Source organism: Zonotrichia albicollis, chromosome 3 (genome assembly GCF_047830755.1).
Source record: "Zonotrichia albicollis isolate bZonAlb1 chromosome 3, bZonAlb1.hap1, whole genome shotgun sequence".
NCBI classification, from domain to species: domain Eukaryota; kingdom Metazoa; phylum Chordata; class Aves; order Passeriformes; family Passerellidae; genus Zonotrichia; species Zonotrichia albicollis.
The window spans coordinates 106,807,669-106,822,807 of NC_133821.1; the positions used below are offsets into that span (position 1 = coordinate 106,807,669).

At 34.0% G+C, this 15,139-nt stretch overlaps 1 protein-coding gene across 48 annotated transcripts in view; it reads right to left on the reverse strand.

Moving 5' to 3' along the window:
- RIMS1 (regulating synaptic membrane exocytosis 1) overlaps nucleotides 1-15,139 on the reverse strand; it is a 307,441-nt gene that overhangs the window by 88,342 nt on the left and 203,960 nt on the right. For 17 of the 48 annotated variants that reach the window (XM_074538418.1, XM_074538438.1, XM_074538435.1 and 14 more), the window contains 5 exons: nucleotides 11,578-11,640; nucleotides 8,320-8,397; nucleotides 7,866-7,979; nucleotides 7,313-7,402; nucleotides 1,882-1,965 (listed from right to left, as the gene is read on the reverse strand). The exons of 8 other annotated variants lie outside the window; for them this stretch is intronic. In XM_074538418.1, the coding sequence (XP_074394519.1) occupies nucleotides 1,882-1,965; nucleotides 7,313-7,402; nucleotides 7,866-7,979; nucleotides 8,320-8,397; nucleotides 11,578-11,640 (429 nt within the window). The remainder of the gene's footprint in view (nucleotides 1-1,881; nucleotides 1,966-7,312; nucleotides 7,403-7,865; nucleotides 7,980-8,319; nucleotides 8,398-11,577; nucleotides 11,641-15,139) is intronic. 23 more of the 48 variants (XM_074538423.1, XM_074538440.1, XM_074538421.1 and 20 more) reach the window with 4 other exon arrangements.

Consider the following 15,139-nt stretch of genomic DNA (forward strand, 5'->3'; position numbering starts at 1 on the left):
AAGGAGACGCTTCCTGATACAGCAAGTGAGCAAATTCCTGAAGAACAATCTTGCCAAAAAATTTATCAAAACTTATGTTAATAACCGTTAGAAATAAATACAATGTTGAAAAAAATTAATTTGTCAAAATTAGAAATAATGTAAACTTAGAGTAGAGAACAAAGGAAAAGCACCTATGATTGCTTCGCTGATGTTCTCTCTACAGATATGCAAAAAACTCAAGGTTCTCAGGACTTCTCCTAATATCAGAGAAAATCTTGGAACTCACAGGCTGCAAACACTCCCCAGCATTGAGGTCAGCTTTAATTCCTTCTGTGCTCATCAGTGCCTGACTGCCATCACTGGGTTTGGGTGACCAGATTGCATGCAAGACTTCCAAACACAGGTAGGCACTGATTTCATGTAGAAAATCAGACTCCTGTTTATCCATCTCAAAAACCTTGCCATTACAGATTCCATATCCTACAGATGTTTCATTGTAAAATGTTTGCTAGTGGGCATTAGATGATTTCAGTCTTTCTCCACAAAATTTCAGCTGATGTAAAAAGGCTTACTATTTGGCATTGAAAATGGAAGTATTTAGAGGTAAACCTTATTTCCCTTATTTTTTCAATCTGATACCCTGAAGTCAAAGGCAATCTTTCAATTGACTCAAAAAATGAGAACAAAAATTACTTAAAAATGCCTAAAAGACATAAAGTACATTTCTAAACTCTTAGTAGTTGTCCCATCAAAGGGATGTGTTGGCAAAATCTCTAAGGGAGGACAGCTTCAAAATGATGTTTCACTACTTTAATTCCGTAATTTATAATGCTGTGTAACTCCAATTAAAAAATGAAAATACTACCCACACATAGTTACACTCTTCCCACCTGGTCTGAGTGGAATATTTCCAGTATCAAGTAAACAAGCTAAATCACACTAAAAATATTAGTTTTGTGGGTAGACTTCAGCAGAAGGCCAGGACTGGCACCACTGGTATTTCAGTCTTAAAACAATTTTAAATGCAGCTTCATAAATTCATGTAAAGATTACTTACAATTATCTGCATTTACATTAATCTGTGTCCTGTCAGTTACTGTAATACAAAATACTGAAAAGAAAAATTTTGAAATTGCACTTAAATATAAATTACAATGTCTGCTTGAAATATCTATCTGGAAATAAAATAACAAAGAAAAAATTACTGCTGCCAAAGCAATGGGATACCAAAACTCATGCGATTAGAAAGCTTGTGAGAAGTAAAAAACAAAGGTGCTTTTAATAATCATAGATGATATTCAGCATAAAAATTTACTTAGAGCCCTGATGTTCTTAATCAAAACCTACCTTATTAGGAAACCTGCTCCATTGAGGCCATCCTGATTTGGACAGAATTTACAAACAGTGCCAATTTTTACATACATCAACTACAGTGTTAACAAGACCTCCAACATATCAGCCTGTGGGTTTTTTTCCCATTAGGAACAGTTTGAAAAAGGAAAACCAAAACCAATGAAAACAAACATATACACAAGAATATGCTCTACAACAAGTATTTATCACATTATAAAGCACCACAGTGAAACACTAGCACCATTTACAGAAGCAGGTAAAGACAGACTAAAGAACATTAACACAGATGATGCTCTGTTGTACCAGACATCATATTTCATGCCTTGTGACTATTCAGACAAACAGAAAACTTGGAAAGATGTTCATTCTTCTGTGCTTTATAACAGCTCAACAAAACGCAGAGATGATACCTAAACTGCTGTTTTATTTTGGGCTTCTGGAGGTTGCAAGTCTCCACACAAATGCACACTTCTAAATTTCAGTGTACTCCTCTGAGAGTGCAAGATGCAGTAAGGCATTTTTCAGCTGGGAGGAGCTGACTAGTACCTGTCATCCTCCGGAGATGCATGCTGGATATGAATCCTGGGACTAGTAGGTCGTCTCCTCTCTAGGGAGGGGGACCATCTACCCCTGTTTGCCCGTCCAATAAAACAGGAAAAAAATACGGTATTTAGTTTGTGGTAAAATTAAATATATGGGATTTGGGACTGGAAAAATACTCCAAAAAAGTAATGAAAGTGTGTAATTTAATTATTTTTCCTAACAGCTTTCTAATACCCAAGTATACTTTAATTAAGGCTGCATAATGCAAAAACATCCCATCTGAAACAAAGAGAAGGTATGCCCAAAGATGCACAATTTGGACCAATATAAATCTTCTATATGGTGTACCATTAAGTTTTCAAATATTCTCAAATGCTTGACTACCTAAAAGCCTGTCATTTGTGTAGGAAGCTGCAATTCCAAATCAGAAAAGACTTAAAAGACTGTATGATGATCATTATCTTGGTATTTTTCTAATCCCATCTCTCCTAGCTATTTACAAAGAAAAATGTAATCTCAGTAAAAATGTAGGACTGTTAATTATGATACAAGTTCTAGGGCATAAAGTCACCCTTTTCTGGAATGCAGTGAAAGAATACAGGTAAATTATTTAACTAAAACTAAGCTACACACATTTGTGTACGAGTACTGGAGTAATTTTTTATCATTTGAAAACATATACTAAAAGCGTGTGCAGCCAGCTTCCTCTTCTATTCATCTCTCTTTATCCCTGCAGTACATGCAAGGACATTATGTAACACAACTAATGTCAACAAAAAGGACCTGAATTGAGAATGAAAACTGGTGTATTATGAGATTTCTTTTCTTGAAAATCTCATTAAATTCAGAATGATAAATACTACAATATAGACTGATGCTTTTGTTTGTAATACAACAATTGAATGCATAACTATTTACAATACCAAAACAAACTGATTTATTGACAAATAGCAAAATATTTGCATAAACTAGTATCTAATATTTCCCTTTCTGAAGCATTCTTCCAGTCCATGTAATAAGGAAAAGGGTTTGATTTATGGAACATGCAAATAACAAAGGTTTTAGGGACATGAGCATTATTTGAACAGTTAGGTAGGTCTTTCAGATGTTTCAAGAGCAAATAGGTTGTTAGTAGTTAGCTTCTTTTTTTCTCCAAAGTAAGAGTTAAAGAAAATGTTAAAGCATCAGTGCACTCAGACAAAGCCCTTAATATGCTGATATCCACTACAGATATTAAAGAGCATTTGAAAGAATTAACTAGGTAATTCAGTAGGAATTTTCAGAACACGGTCATTCCATTGGACGCTGAATGACTGTGAGCCACAGTAGAACACCAACATGTAACTACCTACGCTTAGAAAGAACCAGAAAGACAGTATGTCACAGACCTAATGCAAACACGTATTTCACTGCACATCATTTTAAATGGAAATGGGGGTATTTGACATAACTGTTAAGAGCATGCAATATAAAAATCAACATGAATTCAGGACAAGCTTTAATAGGATCAACCTCCCTGGTATCTGTTTTTGATTAGGTAACAGGTAACTGCTGATCTTTGTCTCTTGCTTAGCTAGTAGTGGCCAGTTGATGGCAAACATCCTGTTTTGATTCCCACTGCAGTGAAACACCTCAGAACAAATCTAACACAGCTGTGGGGCTGTATTTTGCAGGTTTGCTGATCCTTGTACATGACCTAATCCCTGGGCTGTGCTCCTCAGTTTTATTTGCTCAGACCTCCACTAAGTGATGTCTCAGGCCAAAAGCCAATACTAGAAGTACAAATCAGTGCAACTGTTCCTTTGCTAACACACATACAACTGCTTGCAACAGCAGAAATTTAGAGGGTAAATAATAGCCACACTACATATTATTAACTATCACTGACTGCAATCTTAAATCAGTCTGAGGAATATGCTATTATGATAAGAAACCATTCCTAAATCAGTTCAGAGTCTGCCCTTGAATCTCACGTCTGGGTGTTTTCCTGAGCAAAGACTGGGTGTTGAAAAGAAATTTCTCCATTCTAAAGAAATAGCAGCCAATTTATAAGGAAAGAAGCAGAAATTTTGAGACGCAGTGAAAAGGATAAAAATGAAAAAACTCAAAGCACAATGAAGCAGTAGCAGGAAAAACACTTTCAATGGCAATAGAGAATATTTTATAAACTTAAAGATGCCTTGCAGATCATCAAAGGAACTTCAACCACAGAAACATTTTGGAAAAAAAAAACAAATTAACAAAACAGCTTGGAATAAATAGAGGGTAGATGGTGGGAAGAGGAAAAAAAAGGCAGGTATGGTGCAACTGCATAGAGGTATTAGTAGGGGATCAATATTTTTGAATGCCCTAGAGTGTAGTGTGCAAAAGAGAAGTAAATTAAGAATTAAACTCTGTACAAAATCAGTACATTTAACAAAAAAAAAATTAGCATGCCTGTGTCAAGGCGAGGTCAGTTTGCCAATCAAGTTTCATGGACTTGGTCAAATAATGGAACTTATAGGAGGAGAAAAGTTCTATCCTCACTGTTTTTTTGGTTCTGCTATACTGAAACTAACTAGACTTTCATATCACATATTTGTATATAGAGCTTAAAGTAGTTTTCTGCTGGTATAAGCAAGTCAATAGAATGACTTTTACCAGCAAAGCAGTGTCTTAAAAACCAGTAACTACTCTGACCATTCCAAATTACATGAATGATATTGTATAAAGTTCAAGGATCAAAACTGTTTCCAGCAAATCAGTGACAGAGACAAAGAGGGCTCCACTGTCCATCTGTTATAACACTACCATTTTGTTAAACTGTGATTTATTTTAGCTCTTTTTCTCAAATATATTCTAATTCATGCCCTCTGAGTCAAAAGGTGAGGAGGAATAAGTAGAATTTTCCATAGGTAAGTATATTCCTAATTTTGTTAAATACACAAAGGTGTATTGAGAAGTCTGTATTTAGAGGCATAAAATGCTAGAATTTTAAATAACACCTGCAATGCTGTCATTGCAGCAGGGGAGAAGGGAGAAGAAACAACATGAAAACAACTAACATCTTCAACATGAGTCTCTCACATATACTGACAAAGGGCTGTAGATTGGACTTCATAAAACCTTAGAGAGAGTGCTTCTCTTAGATGGATCAATTCTAGACCTGACAAGTGTCTCATCTCCTCTAAGTCTCCAGTAATGAAACAACTTTTCCATGCTGTCTATTACATTGTAATTTTTATTTTGTTTAGTGTTTCACTACAATTACTTTCAAAAGATATTTCCTACTGCTTAAGGTGAACTTGTCTTACTGTATTTTTTATCTTTTGTTCTCATCTTGTCCACCACAGAACCAAAATGCTTTCTACAGACCCTGAACTTAATTCTGTGTTCTTCACACTAAAGACTCCTCTATCATCACATGCAACTGAGGACTAACTTCATGTTCAAGTGTAAGCAGATTATAAGGTAGTTTCCTTATAAATTCAACAGAAGAGAATGAAATCATCAAAAATTTATGTTGCCCAAAACAAAAATATTAATTTGGTGGGGTTTATATATTAAATATAACATCCTCCTTCAAAATTTGGGTTGCTTAAGAAAATCTTCTATGTCACAAGAAAGGAAAAAAAAATCCTCTGCTAAAGCCACACATACCTTATTATTTTCAATGAAATGATCAAGAAAAAATTGAGTATCAATTTCCTTAACAAGAACTTTTCTGCTCTGTGAAGGATACCAAGTCAAAACCTCCTATTTAGGACTTCTAAAAGCTAAGAAAAACTTTCACAGTGATGGGCAGTTTTTTCTGGATCAGACCCACTGATGATTTGGCAAAATCACATGTTTAGTAGCAAGAGAGGCCACTAATACAGACTAAACACTTTTCTTTATATACATCCTTCTGCTTATGCAAACTGATGCAGATTCTGCACAGCGCCCAGTGGACAGAGGTGGACATGAATTCTAAAGGCATAGTAGAACCACTTCACATCAGGACAGATGTAGTTTTGAGTATACAGTTATTAATTACCAGTCAGTGTTTCATTGAATATTCAACTTGATGGGTGGCATCTTGAAGTAAGTGCAGAACACACTGCTCAAATTTATATGCAGTTACATTAGGTAACTGCTTGTAGATGAAGGCAGCTGTATGTATGTACACACTCAGTAATTAATGTGATGCTACAATATTTTTAAAAAATATCTAGAAAAAATATCTGTATTTCATTCTGAGTGGCTCTATATCAGCTGGTTTTTTAATTTATTTTTTTTAACAACCATGTTCATATTATCTGTAATGTCTTGAGCTCAGACTTAAAAAGGAATAAACTACTGTAGATCCATCAGGGATACCTCAGCAGAACATTAGTCCCTTCTCTACAACAAGAGCATAACTTTAGTAAAAACAACGTTCCAATCAAGGAGCAGCAGGAAGAGGGGGGAAAGGTAAGGGAAATTTTAAACAAAAAACTCTGGTAAAACCCTATCTTAAAGAGGAAAGTGTTTTCTTAGTGCCTTTTTCATGCATCCTGCCCCACAATAAAGAAACTAACACAACTGTTACTACCAACACACTGTGTATTGACTAAAAAAGCATTATTAACTTCCATACTAGTTAAACACGTACTGGACAGACTAAAATGTAATTCTGTCCTATTCCCATGCACTTACTGAGCCTAAAGTCTCACTCTAAAGTGGTATAATTCCTAGCCAAAAACATGAGTAGTGATGAAAAGTTCTCTTGTGGAATCACCTTTTTAACACCAGTTGTATGTGATTCACCTAAAATTTTGAATCAGCTATCGTAATTGTAGAAGTACAGAAAGCATCCATAACATGCCTGCACAACGTACATGACACAATAATATTTCATTTAAATTGCAAACATGTCTTAAGACTCATGTGAACCTTAATATTATATCAGAGCAAAAAAACCTTAATGCAGTTATCCACCTTGCAAAAGCAGATGAAGCAGGTTAAAGAAAGCAATGATGTTATGCTGTTCTGTAAGAAATATATCAGTATTGATACAGTTCTGGTTTGAAATGTGAAAGTTTTGTTGTATTTTCTAATTTATGCCACCACTTTATTAGCAGTCCACAGAAAAAGCAAGAAACAGATGTAATGCTTTTTAGCAAATGATGATGAAGAATCACAACCAAGTGGTAGTTTCAAAATACTTAACACTGCAATGCTATTATCAGCATACTGAGGACTTTTGTAAACAATGAACATCAGCTTGAACTAAGACAAAGGAAGTAGCTGGAAGCAGTCATAAACTCCAACACACAATTTACATGACATACATGAATACAGGAGCAAAAATGTCTACAAATACCAAAGCAGACAAGAAATGTACAAGAATGTGGAATAGTCATATGAAGAAAAACAAAACTTATAAAGATCACCAGCACAGATGACAAGAAATTCATAAGTTTTTATTTTATACCTTTCTCGTTCTGGTGAATGCAAACTAGTATCTGGTCTCAAGCAGTTGGTACTAGCACTCCTAGCCCTGTCAAGGGAGGGCTGCAGTTCACTAGTGCCAGTGCATTGCATCCAATGGTAGAAGAGAAAGAAAAAGAAAACAAAGAAAGGAATACAATGTTAGATATTAACTCATAAAATAATGCTCTCTTTACAGAAAATGTAGAATCACAATGATTTAATTAAGGAAAACGTAAAAGGGTTGACTGGATGATAGTGTCAAGAGTTGTTTAGAAAATAAAAAGCAAACAAAAGGCTGCGAGAAATTTTTTGCAAATATCATTGAAATGTTTAAAACTGAATGAGACAGAACAGCATCCACTTGTGAGAAAAGTGGAATGAGAAATATCAAACAATAAAATTATATCCTTATTAACAGCAATAAGTTTTAAGCCAACATAAAATAATGTGATCCACTATATGTCATGTGAAATCCCTTTACAGTGAAGCTCATTTATTCTGCAAAATCCATATTAGATACCAAACAAGTGGGGGATTAATCCTCAGTGTCTTACCTAACCAGCAGATCATCTCCAAATTTCGATATTCGTAAATTAAGGCAATCATGAAGGAGTGAAATATCCTGTCTAATCACGGGTTTGGTCTTAGCACATGCAGGAAGAGTTGAGCTTTGTAAATTAAAATTATTTAAACAAAATGAAAATAAATTTAACATGTAACAGAAATCTCATACATAAACAAAAGAATGTAATAGAGAAAAAACATGCAACATATAATTTTAACAGAGAATACAACTCCAACTAATACAGAATAGTTTGTTTTAGGGTTTTTTTGTAACATAAGTGTTGATTTAAATAACTAGATGAAGTTATTTTAGGATTTTATCTCTTATCTCTCAGTCACAAAAATGTATGAAACATTTTGTTATTTTTTTCTTTAACAAGGGAAGTCTACTTATTTTTTTAAAAAGAAGCTAACTACTTAAAGGGGACTCTAAACACTTCTTACCTGTATAGGTTCCAATGAGTACCATTTTCTAGTAAAGGCATCTTGGGTGGTAATGTTTTATAGTGCCTAACAGAACTTCTGGAATGTGGTGGGTCAGAAAAGAACAAAGGACAACACAAAAAAAATGCCAGAAATAAAAAGACAGGTAAAGGCAAGCCAAGACTGACCAGAACATAAAATAAATGCATAACATTCTATTATATTGTTTAGCTGTAGGAATAGATATCTCATCTATGTTTTTCTCAAGTACTGTGACAGCTATCTGGGGGGAAAAACTTTGTATTAACCCTTTTCTTAATAAAGTGCAAGAAATTATGTCAATGCTAGTACAGCTCAGATGTTTTCTTGAAATGGAAGTAATATATATTCCATTTATAGATACTTTAAATTAAAATGTGCAGACTGTTTTAAGTTTATATTAAATTACTCTTTATTTCTCTTTGTGATGCCTTACTTAGACCTGCAGAAATTTTTACCTCTCCAGTAGCTAAGCATGAAAGTCTCACTAAAACAGGGATATAGAGCACCAAAAATTTAATTACAGATGTATTAGCAGCTGGATTTTTTGAATGCGGAAGTCTTTTGAAAGTGGCGTATCAGATTCAAAATTCACCAGAAACTAAATGTTATTAATTATAAGCTAATTAAAAAAACTTAGGAGAAGTATTACATCAGCCAGCACAGCAGCACTAAGGCGACAAATGACAACTGTCTAATATCATCATAGATTTCAGAGAAGGAAATGTTTATTTTATCAGCCAGCTCTCCCCACTGAACAAGAGAGAAATTTAAAGGCAGAGAGCAGCTGCTGAATGGGAATTATGGCCATTTAATGGCTAAGGGTTAGTAACAACTTTCTAACAATTTTCCACATACCCTACAAAGGCACAGCTGTGGAACTACTGGGAGAAGAACCAGCAGGCTTGAGGATTTTGCAGCAGTCTGTCCGAACAGGACATTTCATTCCTGTTAAGCCTTGGGCCAAAGCACAGCAGGATCAACATTAGAAACCTGGCTGTGCCACAGACAGATGAAACAACTCTCTGCCTGGAAACATCAGTGTTTGTAAAACCCTAAAGGATTTAAGAGAGGAGCTTTGACCCTCCTTGTATGGGTTTAGTGGCCACCACTGTTGAACTCTCTCTCAGAGGTCACTGTGACATGGCACAGGAGGAAAAAAGGAATGGCTGTCACCAATGCAGGCTTATGGGCAGATATTACCAATCAAACTAGGGGTGATCTAAGACATGGAATATGGCAACCCATGATCTATAGCATAGGTAGACAGCTTTCCACCATTTCTATTAGTTAATAATTGCATACAAAGCAACAGGATGGATAGCTAGGACTAGTATTTCAAACTGGTATTACATTAAACTCACCATACATATTAACTCTGTAGCTTAGACTACCTAATTTCTTTCATTTAACACGAACCCATTAACATTTCTTTCTCATTTTAAGCTGAAGCTGTCTCAAGGACTAATTAAACCATTGTTCAGCAAACTGCCTAGAAAACAAGAATAAAGACTTATAACATTTCTAACATGAATAAATGTCAGGTCACTAGAAATAAGAAAGGAAAGAAGATGGCATGTAACAAATTTTTGCTGAAACTGTTTTCAAAATTATTCTTTCAAGAACATATATTGCCAGTTTATTTGGAATTGGGGTGTATAAGCCTCAGAGTTAAATTTAGAAGAATTAATTTATTGTCATCTATCGCTTTTATATTCATCTTCAATACATTATTACAAGTATCATTATAGTATACCACTACCATTACCTTTAAAGGGTGAATTTTTGATCACAAAAACACTGTAGTAATAAATGGAATAAAGAAAAAGGCAAGGAAGTGCTGTAGGCTCTGAATTCAGTGTAGCTATTACCTAACTCTAATTGCTGTCCTTGCAAAAAGGACACAACTTCGTCAGATTGTGCAGAACTTTTTGCTGTGACCAGATTGGTTTGGTAGATTTGTAAAACTATTTGAAAGTTAATGGCTGGGCAAAGACATAAAATAACAAGAAGTTAAATAAATTAATAAATTTAAAAATTAAAATCTTGATGAAAAAGTCTTTTTAGCGGAAATACAAGAATGAGAATATTTCTACTGATAACAAAAACTTAATTTAACAGCTTCACTGATGCAGATTTTTTTGAAAGCTTACATATTTATTTACTATTTTTATACTACTCTGCTTTATAACAAAACCCTATCACAGCATCTTCAATACTGCTTCAAATTTGATAATGAAAATTAAAGCAAGCCAAGACATTTAGAAAAATAAACAGTACTTTGTAAGAGAAAATCCTAAATCAAATAAAAGAATAATAGCACTAGACAACATAGTTTAACATTTGGTGATTTTAAACATTTAGCACTGACACAAAACTCTCATCAACATCCTGATCCTGAAGGGACAAAGGATAACCACCTGATTGAGTTAGTTAAATGGTTAACTACTTTAACTTCAACTTACATTTTTATTTATGGTAAATGAAAGATATTCTACACAATGTCATGGATTTTTAACACAGTTAAAAGACATGGTGGTAAAAAAGGTGGGGGAGCAGACTTTGATTTTTTAGATAAAGATATTTCAGTCCTGTTTAGTTTCACAACTCTGGAAAGTGGTAAGACAGGGAGATCCTACCTTTGAAACAAGAGATTAAAGAAGACCAAAGATGGGCCCAAACTACAAAGTTTACATGTGGATCCAATTTATGTAACAATTTTTAGATGCAAAAACAAGTGATACAAAACCCCTCAAATCTGGGACTCCAGTAAGCCCTTGTACATCAGGATTTATTCCTCTGCAAGTGACTAAATCAGCATGAAATCAAGTGTCACAACAAGCAAAGATTGTTTAATTGTGCGTGGCTGTTATATAAACATAAAAATGCAAACAAAAGAAAAAAAAAACAACTAAGAAACCAATGTTTGAAATTATTACAATGCTCATGCATTGGGAGATCAGGACTTTTGTGACTAGACAGAAAATCTACCAGAAAACACAACTGCAAAACCAAAGTTTCTTCAACTCCTTTAGTCCTTACTACTGAGATTCAAAAACAAATACACACATCTGAATCTAAATTAAAACAAACAAAAAAGAACGACTGACATCTGGATCACAATGTCCTTGGAAGTTCTTTATGTACTGGGACTAAATACCACCATAGAGAAAACGTTGGGCACACAAAGTGGGCAGAACTAAGCAGGCGTGTTTGAGATTCCCACACTCCTGTATTTACCTGATGGTGTGTAGGCACTCTGCACTTCTTCCTCGCTTTGCTCTGGGCAGCATAAGAAGCTCACTGCACAGACAGGATGGGTGGTGAGTGAAACAGATATAGTCATGAAGCATTAGATGACATGGATTATGCCAATGACAAGCAAATGAAAACATCAAAAGAAATGAGAAGCATTCACCCAGATAGATAGTCTGATAAGACTGCATGTCTCAAAATATATGAGTCAAAAAATGCATGTAATAACTACATTTTCAACAAGTTCATTTTAGTGTGGCATCTCCCTCTGTGGTATTTTTCGTTTAAATTCAGATTTACTTTTTCACAGCTCTTCATGATGAAACAAATAACATAAAATGGCTACAATTTTGTAATAACCTCCTTTCTCATGAACTAATTAATGGAGAACTGCTTTAGGAAAAAAAAAGAAAGATGTCTGTTGTTTGCTTTCTGTTGGGTTTTGTGGCTTCCTAAGCTACAAAATCATACAGGTAAAAGCAGTGAAGGTTTGATAATGATTTAATGCAGGTTGGTTTATGGGAAGAATAACCATTCACTCTTTAGGGAAAATCAAAAATATATGTTCATTTGAAATATCGTGTTTGGCCAAACAGAAATTCTGACTCATAGCTCTTAAAAGCTTTTTGTAATGATAATCCTAAAGAAACAAGTAAAAAAACTAATCAGCCATCAGACTTTTGGTTTCTTATTCTCTCAAATTGAGGAAAATCAGTCATCTATTCTACTTTAATTATATTGTAAGCAAACACATACTATAGCCAGCAAGATGGTAAAATTAATGCATATTTATGCCTATGGTAAATATGACTATGATATGAAATATCCCTTGAATAAGCCTGTAGTTTTATGCACTTCAACACAATCAGAAAGAGCAAGCTTCAAAACTCCTATCATTGTAAATATGAAAATAAAGGTAAGCTTCATGGAAACATGCTAATTTTAAAAGAAGCAGGGAATCCCATGAAGTACTATGGCAAAAAAAAAAAAGAGAGAAAATATTACAAGACAGATAAAGTAGCAGTTGTTCAATGTGTTTCATACTTCATGTCATTATAAAATGATGCATTTCATTGATACACTATAGGCATTATTTACCTAAAATTCTAAACATGGCAGACTGAAATAATGGCTTGAGAGTCATGTAAGACTTAATTACATCTGGAGCTGCTAGCTTGATGTAACAACACGAACTAGAGTTGAACTGGATCTTTAAATTTTCTTTCTAAACCAAATTTCTGTTCATAAGATCAGACAGAATTTATATGCATCTTTCCTCATTGCAAACTATGGATTTTAGGAAAAAAGTTACTATTTTCTTTAGAGTTGCAAAGTAGATGCAAAGTCCACATTAAATCATAGAGTACTTTGTTAATATTTACATTTCATAAGCCAAAGAATATCTATGGTAATTGGCCCAAAGCAAACACTGATAAAAAAGTCATCTTGAAAAGTGATATAAAATAACAAATTCACCATGAAATTTTCTAGTTTAAAAAAAAGCAAAAGAATCCATCAAGAAGATTACCAATATTGTGAGACTATGCAGTTCTCTGATAAATTAAGTCTGTTTTGGAAGACATTTAAAGTAGAGATTACTATTCCCAAATAAATGTTTTCTATACTCATAATTGAGATATTTTACTTAGGAATAAAAGAAACACAAAAAAAAAGTGCCATGCTTTTGAAAATTGGACAATGGTTTCCTAATAAAAGGCTTTTCCAAACAGTTTATATATATTCATATATATATATGTATGTATATATGTATATAAATATATATAACACTGTTGAAGTGGACAAATAAGTTCCCCTGGAAACTTATTGCAACAGATGCTTCTGTAAGAGAGTGGTAGTACCTATTTTTACAAAGACCTATATTATGATTTAATATTGATTTTGAACCTTTAATAGATAATTGAGAAAATTTTTGAAACTAATTAGCCGCTGCAATCTCTGGCATGCAATTATTGGGTAGTTCCTCGGCTTTCAAGCCAAGTTTACATTAGATATCTGTGTGAATGTACTTGTTTAGGTGAAGGGTTCAGTAAATGCACAACACAATATCTACACTACTCTTGATACTAATCCATAATATTCAATGAAGTTGGGTTTTTTAATTCTTGGATGTGACAGAGGATCTTTCTTAACAAAACCTAAACAGACTTCACAACTGATCAAATCTGGAGGAAAAGATGAAAAGGAAAATGGGGAAAAGGAGACCACTGCAGACAAGATTATTACTCAAGAACACAAGTACATGGACCCATCTTTAAATCCTAAAAATCAGCAATGTACATCCTTCATGTCTGAGCTTTAAACTTCCAAAAAAGTTTTGTGAACACTGAAAAGAATTGAAGACTCTGAACAAATCCAGCAGCCCATTGCTCATCCCCAGGAAAGGCTCAGGGTAAACCCAATTCCTCTCCAAACATAATCCATGGATATATCACCAGTTATGTCCAGGTTTGAGGCTTTACTAAAAGAGAAATTTCTAGACAGCTAACTGTCTGTATTTATACTGACAAAAGCTACTTTTAAAAACCTTTTTCTCTTCAAATCTGATTAATAACAAATCAATTCAATAAATATCTTCATAAATCTTTTTAATATATCACTGCCCCCAAAAAAAAAAAACAGAAAAAACCTGCAACGAGTGGACATTACTTGAATTAGCCTAACTATAAATCTGACTACTATACTTAAAAACAATTTTAATTCGCCTCTGAAAGAAAATTCAGTGCAAAAATCCAACTTAGTCAATTCTGTACACACTTCTTGCCTATTTGAATTTTTAAATGTACCATATTACACAATAGTTCCCGCACTTATGTTACCATACTACAAAGGTAAAACAGGCAAGATCATATGCAAAACTGAATTAGCTGAACTGCAAGAGTCATCTGTTATTCAGTCTTTGTGTTGCTTAAAATCTGGCCAAAGATTTCCAGAGATTTTTATGGTTTAATATTTATGTCTTTTCATATCACTCCAAAATGTATGTTCCATATGGAATTTACTGGATTATAGGGAAAGATTCTCTTACACTTAGTTCTAAAAGCAGTTACTTACTGCCAAGAAAAAAAAAAAAATCCAAGACATTACTATGACAATTGATCCTATCTGAATGGTAAGTTTCCTACTGAAGTCTAGCTAAATGATTTTTTTTTAAGTAAACAACATTCCATAAAGATTGATAGTCTATGTGACTGTCATCATTATTTTTTCACAACTGCTGAGCTGAAATACCTTTCTAAGCTTTTTCTACAGGTAAAAACCAAAAAGAAATTCTAATTTCTTCTATTTTATCAGAATACAGACACCTGAAAACAGTGCCTACAAGGGGAGGCCAAGCGTTCTTTGAGTGTAGCCCCTCCATGACAGGGAAAGATGTGTTTGTGTCACACATCTAAGACTGGAAATTTCTGCACCCTACAACTAGTACTGCACCTATCCTTACTATGCCTGGGTAATGCACAAAGTTCACCAGAATGTTACTTAAGATGCTGGGAGACTGTACCCATAGGTGTCTAAAATTTATAAGCAT